The sequence below is a fragment of the Oncorhynchus mykiss genome, chromosome 6, assembly GCF_057628025.1.
Source record: "Oncorhynchus mykiss isolate SJ-2025 chromosome 6, ASM5762802v1, whole genome shotgun sequence".
Taxonomy (NCBI): domain Eukaryota; kingdom Metazoa; phylum Chordata; class Actinopteri; order Salmoniformes; family Salmonidae; genus Oncorhynchus; species Oncorhynchus mykiss.
This window is the reverse complement of record NC_143027.1, coordinates 78,259,963-78,280,157: the sequence shown is the minus strand read 5'-3', so window position 1 is coordinate 78,280,157 and position 20,195 is coordinate 78,259,963. Positions and strand designations below refer to the sequence as shown.

The 20,195-nt window shown below is 44.8% G+C and overlaps 1 protein-coding gene across 4 annotated transcripts in view; it reads right to left on the bottom strand.

Moving 5' to 3' along the window:
* Positions 1 to 562: 562 nt before the first annotated feature.
* LOC110526624 (talin-2) overlaps positions 563 to 20,195 on the bottom strand; it is a 130,146-nt gene continuing 110,513 nt past the window's right edge. For 3 of the 4 annotated variants that reach the window (XM_090238930.1, XM_090238932.1, XM_090238931.1), the window contains 12 exons: positions 12,140 to 12,323; positions 11,757 to 11,882; positions 11,443 to 11,514; positions 10,638 to 10,754; positions 9,850 to 10,035; positions 9,483 to 9,590; positions 9,282 to 9,387; positions 8,667 to 8,791; positions 6,169 to 6,357; positions 5,829 to 6,011; positions 5,497 to 5,622; positions 563 to 3,656 (listed from right to left, as the gene is read on the bottom strand). In XM_090238930.1, the coding sequence (XP_090095056.1) occupies positions 3,528 to 3,656; positions 5,497 to 5,622; positions 5,829 to 6,011; positions 6,169 to 6,357; positions 8,667 to 8,791; positions 9,282 to 9,387; positions 9,483 to 9,590; positions 9,850 to 10,035; positions 10,638 to 10,754; positions 11,443 to 11,514; positions 11,757 to 11,882; positions 12,140 to 12,323 (1,651 nt within the window). In that variant the 3' untranslated portion in view covers positions 563 to 3,527. The remainder of the gene's footprint in view (positions 3,657 to 5,496; positions 5,623 to 5,828; positions 6,012 to 6,168; positions 6,358 to 8,666; positions 8,792 to 9,281; positions 9,388 to 9,482; positions 9,591 to 9,849; positions 10,036 to 10,637; positions 10,755 to 11,442; positions 11,515 to 11,756; positions 11,883 to 12,139; positions 12,324 to 20,195) is intronic. The other variant, XM_090238933.1, reaches the window with a different exon arrangement.

The window sequence follows — 20,195 nt, the reverse complement described above, 5'->3', positions numbered from 1 at the left end:
AACTCCTCAGTCATCTGTGACTTCATTTCCAGCTGGCCTGAACCTGAGAATGTAGATTAGTCTGTCACAGGCTTTCACCTCATCTTTAAACAACAACTCCTCAGTCATCTGTGACTTCATTTCCAGCTGGCCTGAACCTGAGAATGTAGATTAGTCTGTCACAGGCTTTCACCTCATCTTTAAACAACAACTTCTCTGTCATCTGTGACTTCATTTCCAGCTGGCACAATGGCCTGAACCTGAGAATGTAGATTAGTCTGTCACAGGCTTTCACCTCATCTTTAAACAACAACTTCTCGGTCATCTGTGACTTCATTTCCAGCTGGCCTGAACCTGAGAATGTAGATTAGTCTGTCACAGGCTTTCACCTCATCTTTAAACAACAACTTCTCGGTCATCTGTGACTTCATTTCCAGCTGGCCTGAACCTGAGAATGTAGATTAGTCTAGGAGAAGGCTGCTGGAATCAGACACAATGTTAGCCTGTCCATTCATGATCACACTCCTGTATTCAACAAGACAACAAAAACAAAACAGGTAAAAACACAATTCTGCAGGCCATATTACTTTGAAACCCTTTATTTTCAGTGAATACAAAAAAAAGATGTTTTCTTGTGGCCAGATAAATAGTTTCCATACTGTAGGTCATTGTCACTTCATATCTATCTTTCTTGTAGAACTGCACTTTAATTATCATTGAATTCATTATGAGACAAACACACAGGTATGAACAGTTTCTCCCTACCATTGAAATGTGTCACACTACATTAACAGTGACAGCTATACATCTTAATATCCTTATCACATTTATCCTTAAAAAAATATTCCTTGTGGCTTAAAAGAGAAAGAAAAAAAATCAATCCATAAAACTTTTGTGAGACAGCAGAGTACAGACCTATTGTCCGGAGTGTGTGAATCCTATGATTTACTTGTAACATACAATAACCGAACGACAGACTCCATTCTGTCATAGATAGAGTTCAGAAGCATCTTGATACATGCCCATGGAATGCAGTACAAAAATGTGTTGTCTTCATATATATCATATACATATAGTGATGGTACTTTTTACACAGCGACACATTCGTCTCTGCCCTCAAGGCCATGGGTGCATCAGGCAGAAAGATGGGGACAGAGGTACAGTTTATAGGACAACGCAGTAGTACCTGTGAGGCCGTGTTTTTCATCTCTATGGGACCTAAAAGTATTGGTAATAGGCTATGACAGGAACAACTCAAGGCCCTCCTCATTGATACTGACCACACTCCTTTATCCAGCTAGATAAGTTGTCACAAGCAGACCAGACGCTGTATGAGCTAGAGACTAAGGCACTAATGACATAATACTACAACGACCAGATGCGTGAACTCTGACAGAACTGTACCAGCGTTTGAACTGTAGAGTCTACTGTTACACATCAATACGGAGTAAAACATGTTTAACATGGACCGTTTGCAGTTTATTAGGGGTTATTGTCCTTATGTGCAGTTCAGAATACCAACACCATTCAGTGCGTCGTGTAGTTTAGAAAATAATTAGAACCCAGAAGCCATGCATATGACTGACACGCAAGAGCAGACCTTTACCTCACAATAATGATTTGTTTGCTAACCGACACTCACTGACTGTCCATAAAACTAGTAAAACCAAATGCTAGAACCAAACCTGGGTTGTGTTCATTAGGATTTCTTTGTTGTTCTATTGGACAATTCTAGGTAATCCCTCCTCCGATTTCCTCCTTTCGGTGCATAATGAACACAAGCCTGGCAAACAGAAGGTAAATATACTGCAATTGTAGCACTTCCCACTACAGTTACACAAAGCACCATTAGAGTAAGAGTGAGACGGATTCAACAGGTGAACAACAACAGGACGTGATCCACTGTAGTGGTCGAACAGGCCCCTATGGAGGGATTGGGGACTCTGCCCCGTGTAAGACAGCAGGGGTAACCATCAGAAGCACAGTACATTCTGTATAGTCAACAAAGATTTACTGCTTCACATTCATTCAAGAGGTCTGGGGTGTTACAATATCAGAGCCATACATTTCAGATTGCATTATGAGTTGTAGAGAAATCACACTTTATCAATGAGAATCTTTTCAGATTGCCTGGATGTTTTTTTAAAACTCCTACTTATATCGTAATACATTTTCAAGACCAGCAGTTGTTTCCTACATTAGTGTTTTTTCTTACAGTATCTGAACGGTTTTCAGAGGTGCAGTGTTTGTAGTGTTTGAAAAGATCAAGCAAGAGGTTACTTCATTACATTGCATGTCAGGAGGCTGTGAGGACACCAACACTGCCCCCTACAGCGCCTTCATAGTATTGCTTCATGAACATCAGTTCCAGCTGTTTGGCTCAATATCAACTGTAAACTAATGAGAATAGTAGAAGGAAGCCAGTTAACTGACTGTCCACAGTCCAGGTTATGCAGGGCTAGGAGATCTGTAGTAGTGGAAGGGATGAGACTAGTTAAGCTTACTGTAAATGAGTATCTTAACTTGCTAAACATGTTATTCTGTAGTAACTTCGCCTCGAAATCACAGAAATAATAAAGTACTAGATTGTAATGCATCATAAGGAGGTTGGTTGTAAAAAAGGTCTCTAGCAATTAGACGCAAATTTAAGCGTTTATCAACACTAGGCACATTTCAATCTTCAGTGTCAAGAGCCCATCTAAACAAGGATTATTAAAAAGTGTCTACGCAAGACCAACGGTCAATGCAACAAAAATGCTTCCATGAAATAAGATCCATAAGCTATTCTTCAATATGCTCCAAATACCTCAACTGTCTGAATTACTTGCTGTCTGACAAGGAGGAGATATATATATAGACCACAAGGTGACATAAGTGTCAAATCACCCAAGTGTGGAATTTCAAACACTAGTAATATCTATGAAATGCTATAATGTCTCACTTGTCTCATAAAAAAGGAAATTAATAGCAATGTGTGTGTAAATGCCTAATGTACTGTATGCACCTAACATATCACACTCTTCTTCCTTTATGAAAGCAAGTCCGGCCAAAAGGTTAAGACCATGCTAACATCTAGAAATATCCCCTTAGTTTGGAGATTCAATGTCAACACTGGTATCTAATCACATCAAATGTATAGCTCCATAGAGAAAAACATTCAAACTTTTATGATGTACATTTTTCAGCTTGTTCACCTGTAACAAATCCATTGCTTCTAGAGAATACTTTTTTCCGGTGTAGGTTAACTGGCAGGTAATGCAGAGTAATAGACCGTTACAAGTCAAGTCATAGTGGTAGTAGACAACTCCTGGTAGTTAAATACCCCTGCAGGTGTAGTAGACAGTGGCTATCCATGTCCCATTCTGGACTTGACCCCGGACTGGTTGAGAGAGCACATTAAAAGTCGACACTTAACCTTGTTGCACACTGAGAAAGTCAATTTGGGCCACCGCTCGTGTGTGTGGTAACATACTACATATACACACACAGGTACAAATGCGCTCAATACACACACGCAGCGGCAGCATGGCAATGCAGCAGGGTATAGCTCAGTTCTCATCCTCTCGTAGTTCACTGGGTAAGAACTTGTACTGTTGCTGTCTGATCTGAGCCAGCTTCTTCCTGGCCTCCTCCAGCTCTCTCTCCTTCCTCAGCATCTCCTCCTGGGCTGCTATGATCTGGACACAGGATACAACAGGCACCAGTTAGTACTCAACACCTAGCTACAGTGAGGGAAAAAAGTATTTGATCCCCTGCTGATTTTGTACGTTTGCCCACTGACAAAGAAATGATCAGTCTATAATTTTAATGGTAGGTTTATTTGAACAGTGAGAGACAGAATAACAACAAAAAAATCCAGAAAAACATGTCAAAAATGTTATAAATTGATTTGCATTTTAATGAGGGAAATAAGTATTTGACCCCTCTGCAAAACATGACTTAGTACTTGGTGGCAAAACCCTTGTTGGCAATCTCAGAGGTCAGACGTTTCTTGTAGTTGGCCACCAGATTTGCACACATCTCAGGAGGGATTTTGTCCCACTCCTCTTTGCAGATCTTCTCCAAGTCATTAAGGTTTTGAGGCTGATGTTTGGCAACTCGAACCTTCAGCTCCCTCCACAGATTTTCTATGGGATTAAGGTCTGGAGACTGGCTAGGCCAATCCAGGACCTTCATGTGCTTCTTCTTGAGCCACTCCTTTGTTGCCTTGGCTGTGTGTTTGGGGTCATTGTCATGCTGGAATACCCATCCACGACCCATTTTCAATGCCTTGGCTGAGGGAAGGAGGTTCTCACCCAAGATTTGACGGTACATGGCCCCGTCCATCATCCCTTTAATGTGGTGAAGTTGTCCTGTCCCCTTAGCAGAAAAACACCCCAAAAGCATAATGTTTCCACCTCCATGTTTGACGGTGGGGATGGTGTCTTGGGGTCATAGGCAGCATTCCTCCTCCTCCTCCAAACACGGCGAGTTGAGTTGATGCCAAAGAGCTCCATTTTGGTCTCGTCTGACCACAACACTTTAACCCAGTTGTCCTCTGAATCATTCAGATGTTCATTGGCAAACTTCAGACGGGCATGTATATGTGCTTTCTTGAGCAGGGGGACCTTGCGGGCGCTGCAGGATTTCAGTCCTTCACGGCGTAGTGTGTTACCAATTGTTTTCTTGGTGACTATGGTCCCAGCTGAGATCATTGACAAGATCCTCCCGTGTAGTTCTGGGCTGATTCCTCACCATTTTCATGATCATTGCAACTCCACGAGGTGAGATCTTGCATGGAGCGCCAGGTTGAGAGAGATTGACAGTTCTTTTGTGTTTCTTCCATTTGCGAATAATCGCACCAACTGTTGTCACCTCCTCACCAAGCTGCTTGGCGATGGTCTTGTAGCCCATTCCAGTCTACATTCTTGTCCCTGACATCCTTGGAGAGCTCTTTGGTCTTGGCCATGGTGGAGAGTTTGGAATCTGATTGATTGATTGCTTCTGTGGACAGGTGTCTTTTATACAGGTAACAAACTGAGATTAGGAGCACTCCCTTTGAGTGTGCTCCTAATCTCAGCTCGTTACCTGTATAAAAAGACACCTGGGAGACAGAAATCTTTCTGATTGAGAGGGGGTCAAATACTTATTTCCCTCATTAAAATGCAAATCAATTTATAACATTTTTGACATATTTTTTTGTTGTTATTCTGTCTCTCACTGTTCAAATAAACCTACCATTAAAATTATAGACTGATCATTTCTTTGTCAGTGGGCAAACATACAAAATCAGCAGGGGATCAAATACTTTTTTCCCTCACTGTAATTAACACTAGGATAGAACAGGAACCAGTTACTACACAACACCTGATTCAAACCAGCCTGTACAACATACTGTACAGTGCTGTCAGCTCTTGATACATGCTTGGAGTTGTTCTTAATGTGTCCACTTACAGAACTGAAAAGCTTGACAAGAGTAAATCAGGTTTGAACAGTCTACATGTCACTGTGGAGTCTGCCAGAGCGCTGAAGTCTCACCTGAGCGATTCCTCCCACAAACTTGGTCTTGACCACCACGTTGTCATCGTCTGCCTTGTGGAACGCAGCTTTCTGGGCCGCTCGGACCAGGTTGTCTGACGCCCTCTTTACTGCGTTACCAGCAGCCTTTGGGAGGACAGTCCATCAATATCATACCACATAACATGTTACAACTATTACACAATGCTAATCACAAGATGTGTGTTTGTGGGGTTACACTGAGCCCCATCTCCCCCGGCACCCCTCCAGATCTGAAACAATTAGATAGACGTGTAGGATCTACAGGAGTGCGTAGGAGGCAGGGGGCAATTTGTTATTCATCATCCTCGTACCTGCAGTCTTCTCATGGCCTCAGAGTCCTGGTCAGCTTTAACCTTACAGGCCACTAGGAGCTGAGCTGTGGAGGCTGCCACCTGCTTGGCTGACGAGATCAGCTTCTCCTCGCTGGCTTGGCCCTGGACCGAGGCATTAGCTGCCTCACACAGGTTACTGGTGGCTGCTGCTACCATCCGGGCCTGTAGGCGAGAACACAGAGAGAACGGTTCATATACATTTCAAAGATCCAATCCCTTAGAATTAATGATGTGTTCATTCCAGCTCTTCCAAAAAAAGGATTGATAAACGTTATTTGGAGGCTTTATTTAGATGGTGTGTGTAGGTGTGTGTACGTACCGCTGAGATGAGACCCTGGGACCACTGACCATCATCCACTGCGTTAGCTGGAATAGAGCCCACCTTGCCCTGAGCCACCAGCTCTCTCTGGGCAGCTGAGGCAGACTTGACCAGGGCACTGGTGGCTGCAGCGATGGACTTAGCTGCTTCCAGGATCTGCTCCTCAAAGTCCAGTGTTTCATCTGCTTGCTGAAGGGGAGACGAGACAGTCACAACTCAGACGTCTCACAGGACGAGACAAAGATAGGCTGCAATCATATTACATGGCAAACGTAATGGTTTTGATGTTGGAGTTTTAGAGTATAGCTGTTCAAGTCTTTCAATTTCAAAATAGTTCACTGACAGATTTGTTTACAAATCCGTACTGTCTGCACTACAGAAATGTCTCAGTAACATCTGTTATTTGGGGCAAACTAAACGAAATAAGAACACAAAACACTTACAACTATTCTATGCCAAGGCATTCCAAGATTAGACCAGTCCCTCACACACACAGTCTGTAGACAGGGCGGGACACTGTAGAAATATGTTTGATATATAGTTGGATTGAATAACAACCTAATATATCAAACATATCAGACAGAGGCCTGCAGAGAAGGCTTCGAGGGTTTATACTCTGATCAGAGTAGTACTTCTACAGTATATAGGGACAGATGGGCTACAACTAGAACTACAGGACAGGAGGAGGGAGAGAGAGAGGGAGAGAGAAAGAGAGGGAGAGAGAGAGAAAGAGAGGGAGAGAGAGAGAAAGAGAGGGAGAGAGAGAGAGAAAGAAGGAGAGAGAAAGCGAGGGAGAGAGAAAGCGAGGGAGAGAGAAAGCGAGGGAGAGAGAAAGCGAGGGAGAGAGAAAGCGAGGGAGAGAGAAAGCGAGGGAGAGAGAAAGCGAGGGAGAGAGAAAGCGAGGGAGAGAGAAAGAGAGGGAGAGAGAAAGAGAAGGAGAGAGAAAGAGAGGGAGAGAGAAAGAGAAGGAGAGAGAAAGAGAGGGAGAGAGAAAGAGTGAGAGAGAAAGAGAGGGAGAGAGAAAGAGAGGGAGAGAGAAAGAGAGGGAGAGAGGGAGTGAGTGAGAAGGAAGGGAGGAACAGAAGGGTTAGAAACATAGACAGCAGGAAGGGGAGGGAGAAAGGGATTGAAAGAGGAAAATAGTGAAGGAGGGAGAGAGGAGGAATGGAGGAACAGAAGGGTTAGAAACAGACAGCAGGAAGGGGAGGGAGAAAGGGATTGATAGAGGAAAAGAGTGAAGGAGGGAGAGAGGAGGAAGGGAGGAACAGAAGGGTTAGAAACATAGACAGCAGGAAGGGGAGGGAGAAAGGGATTGAAAGAGGAAAATAGTGAAGGAGGGAGAGAGGAGGAATGGAGGAACAGAAGGGTTAGAAACAGACAGCAGGAAGGGGAGGGAGAAAGGGATTGATAGAGGAAAAGAGTGAAGGAGGGAGAGAGGAGGAAGGGAGGAACAGAAGGGTTAGAAACATAGACAGCAGGAAGGGGAGGGAGAAAGGGATTGAAAGAGGAAAAGAGTGAAGGAGGGAGAGAGGATGAAGGGATGAACAGAAGGGTTAGAAACAGACAGCAGGAAGGGGAGGGAGAAAGGGATTGAAAGAGGAAAAGAGTGAAGGAGGGAGAGAGGAGGGAGCGGTGAGCAGAAGGGTTAGAAACATAGACAGCAGGAAGGGGAGGGAGAAAGGGATTGATAGAGGAAAAGAGTGAAGGAGGGAGAGAGGAGGAATGGAGGAACAGAAGGGTTAGAAACATAGACAGCAGGAAGGGGAGGGAGAAAGGGATTGAAAGAGGAAAAGAGTGAAGGAGGGAGAGAGGATGAAGGGATGAACAGAAGGGTTAGAAACATAGACAGCAGGAAGGGGAGGGAGAAAGGGATTGAAAGAGGAAAAGAGTGAAGGAGGGAGAGAGGAGGGAGCGGTGAGCAGAAGGGTTAGAAACATAGACAGCAGGAAGGGGAGGGAGAAAGGGATTGATAGAGGAAAAGAGTGAAGGAGGGAGAGAGGAGGGAGCGGTGAGCAGAAGGTCAGAATAGAGTAGGAGGTTCCTCCTGAACGATGTACATGATATCAGCTACAGACAGACTGGTAGACTGGTAGACGTACCAAAGTACATACAGACGGGTGTACATACAGGCGTACAAACATGAATAAATCCAGAGACAGAGAGGTTGCCACTACTTTCACTGTATGTGAGGAGAGACAATACAAGTATTAGACATTCAAATAGTGAATAGAGCATCACCCTATGGATCTAACACTGACTCACGGCGACTGAACACCACAGAACCTTCGTGTCAAAACTGATGAGACACGGTCTCTAAACAGACAGCCACATAATGACAAACACACCAACAAAGAGACAAGCATCAAGACAAAATTACTGACAGGATTGTCATTCTTGCTCCAACTTATGCATCCCATTTATGTTATTAGTGTAGAAATTGGGGGTTAAAAATACCCATGTGGCGTGTGAGGTGCGTTGTGGGTGGTGTAGTCTCCTACCTTGGGCTTGGCTCTGGGTTTCAGCTGCTCCAGTTTCTTAGCCGCTGCTTCGATGGACGCTGCCGCCCCCAACAGCTCCGTCTCTGCTATCACTGTGGGGTCCTCTGGGTCCACCCACTCTGTGCCTGAAACACACACACAGCGAGTTACCACACACACAGCAGTGTATGAACAGAGCATGCAATATGAAGACCACAGAGACAGAACAAATGCCACATGACACGGCATGCACAGCAAATTAAGTGTGTTTAAGATTGAATCGCAATCATCTTATCAGTGACATTAAATACGCAAATGAAGAGCATCCACACTGCAATGGACATGGTGATGAGCATTTCACAATGTCTTTATGGTGAGAAGGAATCTAAAATGAAGAGCATGATGGATGAATGGGGATATTGTTAGACTAACGGACCTGTAAAGAGGGACAATTCAACGGTCGGCCCTGAATCACAACTGGTTACATTCTTAACTTACCTCCATCTGTGGCAAAGAAGGCAGGAACAGACTGTTAATAGAACACTCTGGATACATACAGTATATCTGCTAAATGATCATTACTGTCCTATATTATGAAGCAGGCGTACAGTAGTTCAGTGAAGTGTCTCCTCTCACCTTTCATGGCCTCAGCAGTCTGGATGAGTTCAGTAACAGCCCCAGCAACACGTTTAGAGTAGAACACCAGCTGATGTTTCTGCTCTGCTGTAGGTCCCTGGAGGACCTGGAGATACACACAGAGTAGAGGTGGTTCAGGAAAACATCCCCATCATCACTATTACTCTTTTCTCAAATCACAGACACACCCACCCAACCTACCAGCAGCACATGCTCCAGTAGGTCAATGTAACCTGTGGTGCACTCTGTCCCGTAGAGCAGTGCTCTGCTCCGTACGTCCTTGTTCACCTCCTGGTGGTAAGCTGCTTGCTGAGGGACACAGACACACAGTGTTAGGAGTCAGATGTTCCACTTTCCAGGTGGTCAGTATTGATGAGATGAGGAGTAATATAAATATCTATTCTTCCTCTAACATCCACACGGTTTAGGGCCTAGGGATGATCACAACCTTGCATATAGTCAGCATGTTGAAAATGGCCGTGCTGGTCAGGGTTTCAGTATACAGGATAGGAGGGTAGGGGACAGGAGGTAGGGGGCATCTTCCCTAGTAAGGAGTATTGATCAGAACCTTGCATGTGGTCAGCATGTCGAAGATGGCCTTGCGACTAAGGTTAGCTGTGGAGATCACATCCTCCTGTCGTGCAGAGTTCCCAGCCGCCACTGCTTTGGCTGTTGCCGTGGTGATGCCCTTGGTCATGCGGATGAACTCTTCAGGCGTGGTCGACTTCTCTGGGACGTCTTTAGACTGGAACACCTGAAGAAATACAACACTCAATATGTTCTTAAAAACCTCACTGACTTAATATATCAAACAGCTCTCCATATAATGTTGAATTGTACAGCTGTGTGCAGTAGCACCTAACAGGGCTATGTCCTATAATGACCAAACACACAACAGGCATACTAATGTGTCCCAATGTGGCAACACTGGTTGTTGAGTTTTAACTCTGGTTTATCTTATTGATGCCATGGTAATAGCCGTGTTTGATCAAGGCTCTAGTTGTAGTAGCTGCACTAGGAGGCTGTCCTGAGGGGGTACTGATAAAGCTTAGAGCTGGAACCACAAACTACTGGAGATCTGTGGTCCTCTGTCAGTTACTAAAGATAAGGATAGCAGGGAAAACACAGGGCCTGGGCCGTTCTAGAGTTCAGAGCTCATCTAGTGACGAGTCTATAAACCGTTATGGTTGATGATTCAATATGTCAATGCTTTTATAGTACGTAACTAATACAACATTTACAGCTTAGCTTGAGGACACGTTTAGGCCACAAAGCGGAAGTGAGAGAGCATGTCCATTGTCATCTATCCTAATCAAGTCATTGATGAAATAAATAACTTTATAGATGACTGCTTACTGTGAGTTCCTGTTTAATACATTCAATGGTGGCCTCCAGGGCTCTGGTCCCCCGCGTGGCCTCGTCCTCCACAGCCTTCACCGTCTTCAGCAGGGACGTCACGTTGGTCACCATCACCTGGTGGGTTACCAGAGGGGGGACAATGGGGGTGACAGGTCCATGGATGTCAGTGGGAGAGACAGCACTGGGGGCATCAGAGAGACATCTTGCCTTTGGTGGGCGGAGAGATTAAACTTTTTTTCTGTTGACAGTTTGCGTGTGCTGTTGGTATTATGTACATAAACACCATATGGAACTGAAAGACAGGCAGCACAACAGCCATCAACATGAACCACCCTGCAGCTTGAGCTGAAGTTAATATAAGCCAAACTTGACCTGTTATCTACCGTCTGTCTGACTCAGGGCATGGAGAAGGTCCAAAAGCAGGTTAAAAGGAGTGCCCTGGATTACTATGACTGCATCCCAAATGGCATCCTATTCCCTATATAGTGCACTACTTATAACCAGGGCCCCAAGTAGAGCAGTATATAGGGAATAGGATACCATTTGGGACACAGCCCATCAGTCTGTTAAACTACATTTCCACCGCATGCGCTAGGTGGTGGCTAACAGTGATTTTAGATCTGGCTTCCTTTCCACTTGGCTGGGTCATTGACTAGCGCTGGATGAGATTCGTGCATGGCGTTAGCATATAAGAGGTAGATGGGATGTTGATTAATGGCTAGGCCTAAAGGAGGGGGAAGGAATCTGCTGATATGACACACAACGACAGCATGCCTTCATCTGGTGTACTGGAAGTGCTCACCAGAACACCCTTTATGCACATATCAGACTGAGGAGGCATCCCGTTCACTTCTGCCATGTCTCTGGGGGACAACTGGGCGTACATTACAAGATTTAATCTCACAATATTTTATTTCAGAGCATTAGACATAGTTCAAACAGAATTGGTCGGTTGCCCGGACACAGATTAAGCCTAGTGCTAGACTAAAAAGCACTCTGTCAAGAAGATGTATAGTAACTGTATAATAAGCTACAGCCAGGAGGGATGATGATGCAACAATGCCTGTTAGAGACAGTGGCCTTAGAGTCCAATATGGGTCCTACTGGGTCTCCCACCTTGGCAGCACTCTTCAGCTGGTACATGGATGGGTCGTCTGCAGCCTTGCCCGCAGCACACTTAGTGGCTCCTATGAGCTCAGCCAGGGCCTTGGCCACGTCTTTCACTGCGTTGATCAGAACCACCTATACAGAACACACATATCATCAGCTTATTAAGGACACAACCTGGGGTAGAGTCCATCCCAGGTTGGGTACATCAATAGGTCCCCCTAAATAGCTACAGTACTTCCTACTTTTAATAGCAGTCTCTTTGAAGAAAGGAAAGTTGCAGTAGGCCTATGTTTTATTAATTAAAAACAGTCTAAAAAAGCACAGTAATTTTGTCCACTAAGGACTGTTCTGGAAACAGAAGATGTCACCTAAAATCAATAATAGGTCACCTGTGTCTCTGGGTCGTCAGAGCCGATGCTGGCGGCGCCCAGTTTGACCACGTCAGTGAGCTGTGTGATGGTCTTAGCTGAGGACTGGGCAGCTTGGGCTAGTTTGTCCTGACCGGACGCTGCTCCAGACACCAACATCTTAGTGTCCTCCACCAAAGCCTTCGCTGTCTTCAATATGTTCTCCCTGGGAGGGGGTGCAGGGAGAGGGAGGAGAGAGAGACGGACAGATGAAGAGAGACCGAAGGAGGCGGTTAAATCTCTAAACTTCTACAGGTGTTACCATGGCTCATGGTTAAACATTACGTTGTTTTTAAAAATTCCAATGGTCTTATTAATACCAACCTGCTATGAGACGACCCTCCACCAACACAAAGATATGTCAAAACTCTTAACCCATTCAAAATGATAGCTCTTAACACTAGAACCCTAAAGCAGTCAATTTGACAGCTTTTTGGTTTTTATTACTCTGCCATTAACTCTTGCCCACTCCGTCCTTGACTTTTCCTAAATAAGTTTAAAAACACAACGCCGTTGTTAGATTTTTAATATCACAAACAGAACTGATGTAATAACCAGTTATAGGAGGGCATGTCATTTAAAAAAATGGTTTCCCCCCCTTGCCCCTCCTCCCAACAGTAGGACCTGCTCTGCTCCTCCTCCCAACAGTAGGGCCTGCTCTGCTCCTCCTCCCAACAGTAGGGCCTGCTCTGCTCCTCCTCCCAACAGTAGGGCCTGCTCTGCTCCTCCTCCTAACAGTAGGGCCTGCTCTGCTCCTCCTCCCAACAGTAGGGCCTGCTCTGCTCCTCCTCCCAACAGTAGGGCCTGCTCTGCTCCTCCTCCCAACAGTAGGGCCTGCTCAGATCCTCCTCCCAACAGTAGGGCCTGCTCTGCTCCTCCTCCCAACAGTAGGGCCTGCTCTGCTCCTCCTCCCAACAATAGGGCCTGCTCTGCTCCTCCTCCCAACAGTAGGGCCTGCTCTGCTCCTCCTCTCAACAGTAGGGCCTGCTCTGCTCCTCCTCCCAACAGTAGGGCCTGCTCTGCTCCTCCTCCCAACAGTAGGGCCTGCTCTGCTCCTCCTCCCTGCTCCTCCTCCCAACAGTAGGGCCTGCTATGCTCCTCCTCCCAACAGTAGGGCTGCTCTGCTCCTCCTCCCAACAGTAGGGCTTGCTCTGCTCCTCCTCCCAACAGTAGGGCCTGCTCTGCTCCTCCTCCCAACACTAGGGCCTGCTCTGCTCCTCCTCCCAACAGTAGGGCCTGCTCTGCTCCTCCTTCTGACAGTTGAAAGTGGAGTCCCAAGTTGAAACTGAACCTAAACTACACCTAAACTAATTTCACACACAACAGATGAAATAAACGAAGTGAAGTATGATGTGGAAAAGGGGTGAGTTGATGAGAAGGGGAAGCGAAATAAGCTTACTAATATAATCACCAATTGTGAATGAAGAACAGGGAGGGCCATTGATGATGATTAGAATGGATCAATACATCTCAAAATGGTATGTTCCCTATATCAGCAAAACAAATCCAACCAGTCTTATGAGACTACTCTGGACAACTTGGAGGACGCTACACAGTGATGAATATACGTTTCAGAGAATGTGGTGATGAGGCTTGTGGAACCTTACGTTAGCAAGGGGAGAACTGTCACCATGGACAATTACTTCACTTCACTGTCATTGGCGAACAAGTTGAATGCAAAGAAAACAAGTATGGCAGGCACCATGAACAAACAGAGACAGGAGCACCCTCCCTTTGCGCAGAATATGGCACCTGCTGAAGAATGACAAGACAACGGGACACAAGCAAGAGAAAACTGGATACTATTACACACTACAACCAAACAAAGGTATGTCCAAGTGTGTCAAGCAAGTGAAAGTTAAGAAAATTGTTTCAACTGTTAGGACAAGGGATACTAGCTAAATTAAACCCAACTGATGAAGTACGAGCTGACAATAATTGTCTATTTTTGACAACTGTCATATTAACATATATTCATTGTAATGTCATTATTGATGTTGCGCCAAGTTACACTATTTATCAAGACCACTTGGTGCCTCTAATGATGTTCAGGCTACTGATGTTGTCATCATTTGACCGTGTGTCTTTTGACCCTACCCCTAATTATGTTCAGGCTACTGATGTTGTCATCATTTGACCGTGTGTCTTTTGACCCTACCTCTAATGATGTTCAGGCTACTGATGTTGTCATCATTTGACCGTGTGTCTTTTGACCCTACCCCTAATGATGTTCAGGCTACTGATGTTGTCATCATTTGACCGTGTGTCTTTTGACCCTACCTCTAAGGATGTTCAGGATACTGATGTTGTCATCATTTGACCGTGTGTCTTTTGACCCTACCTCTAATGATGTTCAGGCTACTGATGTTGTCATCATTTGACCGTGTGTCTTTTGACCCTACCTCTAATGATGTTCAGGCTACTGATGTTGTCATCATTTGACCGTGTGTCTTTTGACCCTACCTCTAATGATGTTCAGGATACTGATGTTGTCATCATTTGACCGTGTGTCTTTTGACCCTACCTCTAATGATGTTCAGGATACTGATGTTGTCATCATTTGACCGTGTGTTTTTTGACCCTACCCCTAATGATGTTCAGGATACTGATGTTGTCATCATTTGACCGTGTGTCTTTTGACCCTACTTCTAATGATGTTCAGGATACTGATGTTGTCATCATTTGACCGTGTGTCTTTTGACCCTACCCCTAATGATGTTCAGGATACTGATGTTGTCATCATTTGACCGTGTGTCTTTTGACCCTACCTCTAATGATGTTCAGGATACTGATGTTGTCATCATTTGACCGTGTGTCTTTTGACCCTACCTCTAATGATGTTCAGGATACTGATGTTGTCATCATTTGACCGTGTGTCTTTTGACCCTACCTCTAATGATGTTCAGGATACTGATGTTGTCATCATTTGACCGTGTGTCTTTTGACCCTACCTCTAATGATGTTCAGGATACTGATGTTGTCATCATTTGACCGTGTGTCTTTTGACCCTACCCCTAATGATGTTCAGGATACTGATGTTGTCATTGTTTGACCGTGTGTCTTTTGACCCTACCTCTAATGATGTTCAGGCTACTGATGTTGTCATCATTTGACCGTGTGTCTTTTGACCCTACTTCTAATGATGTTCAGGATACTGATGTTGTCATCATTTGACCGTGTGTCTTTTGACCCTACCTCTAATGATGTTCAGGATACTGATGTTGTCATCATTTGACCGTGTGTCTTTTGACCCTACCTCTAATGATGTTCAGGCTACTGATGTTGTCATCATTTGACCGTGTGTCTTTTGACCCTACCTCTAATGATGTTCAGGATACTGATGTTGTCATTGTTTGACCGTGTGTCTTTTGACCCTACCTCTAATGATGTTCAGGATACTGATGTTGTCATCATTTGACCGTGTGTCTTTTGACCCTACCTCTAATGATGTTCAGGATACTGATGTTGTCATTGTTTGACCGTGTGTCTTTTGACCCTACCTCTAATGATGTTCAGGCTACTGATGTTGTCATCATTTGACCGTGTGTCTTTTGACCCTACTTCTTGGTGGTTGGGGTATTTTCTTTTGTCTTTCTAAAAATAAGCTGTTGTCATGCTCCTAAGCATATGCTTTCTGTTTCATAGTTGTAACAAAGCAATTCACAAATAAAAAGTATTCAAAACTAGAATTGTGTTTGAGCATCACAGTAAAGGAAAATGCTACTGTGTAATTTGAAATAAAATACAAATCAGAACATCGTGTTAACTAAGGCCTTCATAAACACAACCAAATGATACTTTTTGCTATAGCATGAGATATATTAATTACACTGTTGGAATGTTGCAGTCAAAATGACTGCTCATTAGCTTGAAGGGCGGTCCATAGATGCCAAGCGGTTCTAGTGTTTAAAAGACGACATCATTCAACCTTCAGAGATTTCCATATCAAAGGTTGATCTTTGTCAGAGCATCTGCAGAGGCAGGGGTCAGGTAAGGTACAGTACGTCTAAAGTGTTTAATAGAAGTGTTTGGTCTGAAGTACTGAGCGACTTCCTCTCCTCCCAGTCTGAATGATTTGTAGTGGGACTCCAGTCCAGACACTTCCTCCTGCCTGATCACTATATATGTCTTCCTGTCACTGAGTGCAGGGGTGGAGGTTGGCCTAAGGCACGTGTCAAACTCATTCCACAAAGGGCCAAGTGTCTGCAGGTTGTCCCTCCACCCTTGTACTTGATTGATTAATTAAGGTCACTGATGAGTAAGGAACTCCCCTCACCTGGTTATCTAGGTCTTAATTGAAAGGATAAACCAAAAACCCACAGACACTCAGACTCCGTGGAATGAGTTTGACACTCCTGGCCTAAGACCTGATTCCAGCTGTCTCTGTCATACACACACACAACCTTGTGGGGGGACACAATTCAGTCCCATTCAAACTCTTATTTTCCCTAACCCCTAATCCTAATCCTAACCCCTAATCCTAAACCTAACCCCTAATCCTAATCCTAACCCCTAATCCTAACCCCTAATCCTAATCCTAACCCCTAATCCTAAACCTAACCCCTAATCCTAAACCTAACCCCTAATCCTAACCCCTAATCCTAATCCTAACCCCTAATCCTAAACCTAACCCCTAATCCTAACCCCTAATCCTAACCCCTAATCCTAACCCCTAATCCTAAACCTAACCCGTACTCAATGTAAATAGTCTGGGTGGCCATTCGATTAGTTTAGTTGTTCAGCAGTCACGGCTTGGGGGTAGAAGCTGTTAAGGAGCTTTTTGGTCCTAGACTTGGCGAACCGGTACCGCTTGCCGTGCGGTAGCAGAGAGAACATTTCATTACTTGGTTGCCTGGAGTCTGACAATTCTTTGGGCCTTCCTCCGACACCACCTAGGGTTAGTTGCAGATGGAGGTGTTTAGTCCCAGGATCCTTAGCTTAGTGATAAGCTTTGTGGGCACTATGGTGTTGAATGCTGTGCTGTAGTCAACAGCATTCTCACATAGGTATTCCTTTTGTCCAGGTGGGAAAGGGCAGTGTGGAGTGTGATTGAGATTGCGTCATCTGTGGATCTGTTGGGGCGGTATGCGAATTGGAGTGGGTCTAGGGTTTCTGGCATGATGGTGTTGATGTAAGCTATGACCAATCAAATCAAATCAAATTGTATTTGACACATACACATGGTTAGCAGATGTTAATGCGAGTGTAGCGACATTTTTGTGCTTCTAGTTCCGACAATGCAGTAATAATCAACGAGTAATCTAACCTAACAATTCCACAACTATTACCTTATACAGACAAGTGTAAAGGAATGAATAATATGTACATAAAGATATATGAATGAGTGATGGTACAGAACGGCATAGGCAAGATGCAGTAGATGGTATAGAGTACAGTATATACAGTGGGGAGAACAAGTATTTGATAACCTGCAAAATCGGCAGTGTTTCCTACTTATAAAGCATGTAGAGGTCTGTCATTTTATCATAGGTACACTTCAACTGTGAGATATGGAATCTAAAACAAAAATCCAGAAAATGACATTGTATAATTTTTAAGTAATTAATTAGCATTTTATTGCATGACATAAGTATTTGATACATCAGAAAAGCAGAACTTAATATTTGGTACAGAAACCTTTGTTTGCAATTACAGAGATCATACGTTTTCCTGTAGTTCTTGACCAGGTTTGCACACACTGCAGCAGGGATTTTGGCCCAATCCTCCATACAGACCTTCTCCAGATCCTTCAGGTTTCGGGGCTGTCGCTGGGCAATACGGACTTCCAGCTCCCTCAGATTTTCTATTGGGTTCAGGTCTGGAGACTGGCTAGGCCACTCCAGGACCTTGAGATGCTTCTTACGGAGCCAGTTGCCCTGGCGGTGTGTTTCGGGTCGTTGTCATGCTGGAAGACCCAGCCAATGCTCTTACTGAGGGACGGAAGTTGTTGGCCAAGATCTCGCGATACATGGTCCCATCCATCCTCCCCTCAATACGGTGCAGTCGTCCTGTCCCCTTTGCAGAAAAGCATCCCCAAAGAATGATGTTTCCACCTCCATGCTTCACAGTTGGGATGATGTTCTTGGGGTTGTACTCATCCTTCTTCTTCCTCCAAACACAGCGAGTGGAGATCAGACCAAAAAGCTATATTTTTGTCTCATCAGACCACATGACCTTCTCCCATTACTCCTCTGGATCATCCAGATGGTCATTGGCAAACTTCAGACGGGCCTGGACATGCGCTGGCTTGAGCAGGGGGACCTTGCGTGCGCTGCAGGATTTTAATCCATGACGGCGTAGTGTGTTACTAATGGTTTTCTTTGAGACTGTGGTCCCAGCTCTCTTCAGGTCATTGACCAGGTCCTGCCGTGTAGTTCTGGGCTGATCCCTCACCTTCCTCATGATCATTGATGCCCCACGAGGTGAGATCTTGCATGGAGCCCCAGACTGAGGGTGATTGACCGTCATCTTGGACTTCTTCCATTTTCTAATAATTGTGCCAACAGCTGTTGCCTTCTCACCAAGCTGCTTGCCTATTGTCCTGTAGCCCACCCCAGCCTTGTGCAGGTCTACAATTTTATTCCTGATGTCCTTACACAGCTTTCTGGTCTTGGCCATTGTGGAGAGGTTGGAGTCTGTTTGATTGAGTGTGTGGACAGGTGTCTTTTATACAGGTAACGAGTTCAAACAGGTGCAGTTAATGCAGGTAATGAGTGGAGAACAGGAGGGATTCTTAAAGAAAAACTAACAGGTCTGTGAGAGCCGGAATTCTTACTGTTTGGTAGGTGATCAAATACTTATGTCATGCAATAAAATGCTAATTAATTACTTAAATATCATACAATGTGATTTTCTGGATTTTTGTTTTAGATTCCGTCTCTCACAGTTGAAGTGTACCTATGATAAAAAATTACCGACCTCTACATGCTCTGTAAGTAGGAAAACCTGCAAAATTGGCAGTGTAGCAAATACTTGTTCTCTAAACTGTACATATGAGATGAGTAATTTGGGTATGTAAACATGCTAATGACATTTTTTACATCAATTTCCATTATTAAAGTGGCTGGAGTTGAGTCAGTATGTTGGCAGCAGCCCCTCAACGTTAGTGGTGGCTGTTTAACAGTCTGATGGCCTTGAGATAGAAGCTGTTTTTCAGTCTCTCGGTCCCAACTTTGATGCACCCTTACTGACCCCGCCTTCTGGATGATAGCGGGGTGAACAGGCAGTGGCTCGGGTGGTTGTTGTCCTTGATGATGTTTGTGGCCTTCCTGTGACATCGGGTGGTGTAGGTGTCCTGGAGGGCAGGTAGTTTGCCCTGGTGATGCGTTGTGCAGACCTCACTACCCTCTGGAGAGCCTTACGGTTGTGGGCGGAGCAGTTGCCGTACCAGGCCGTATACAGCCCGACAGGATGCTCTCGATTGTGCATCTGTAAAGGGTTGTGAGTGCTTTTGGTGACAAGCCAAATTTCTTCTGCCTATTGAGGTTAAAGAGGTGCTGCTGCGCCTTCTTCACCACGCTGTCTGTGTGGGTGGACCAATTCAGTTTGTCTGTGATGTGTACGCCGAGGAGCTTAAAACTTACCACCCTCTCCACTACTGTCCCATCGATGTGGATAGGAGGATGCTCCCTCTGCTGTTTCCTGAAGTCCACGATCACTTCATGCCTCCCAACGTGAGTGCCACGGGGCAGTAATCATTTAGGCATGTTACCTTCGCTATCTTGGGCACAGGGACTATGGTGGTCTGTTTGAAACATGTAGGTATTACAGACTCGGTCAGGGAGAGGTTGAAAATGTCAGTGAAGACACTTGCCAGTTGGTCCACACATGTTTTGTGTACAAGTCCTGGTAATCCATCTGAGTTCTGTATTGACGCGTTGCCTGTTTGATGGTTTGTCTTACCCGAACCCAAAAACCTAACCTTAATCCTAAAACTAACCCTAAACCTAACCCTAGCTCCTAATCCTAAACCTAACCCTAGCTCCTAACCCTAAACCTAACCCTAGCTCCTAACCCTAAACCTAACCCTAGCTCCTAA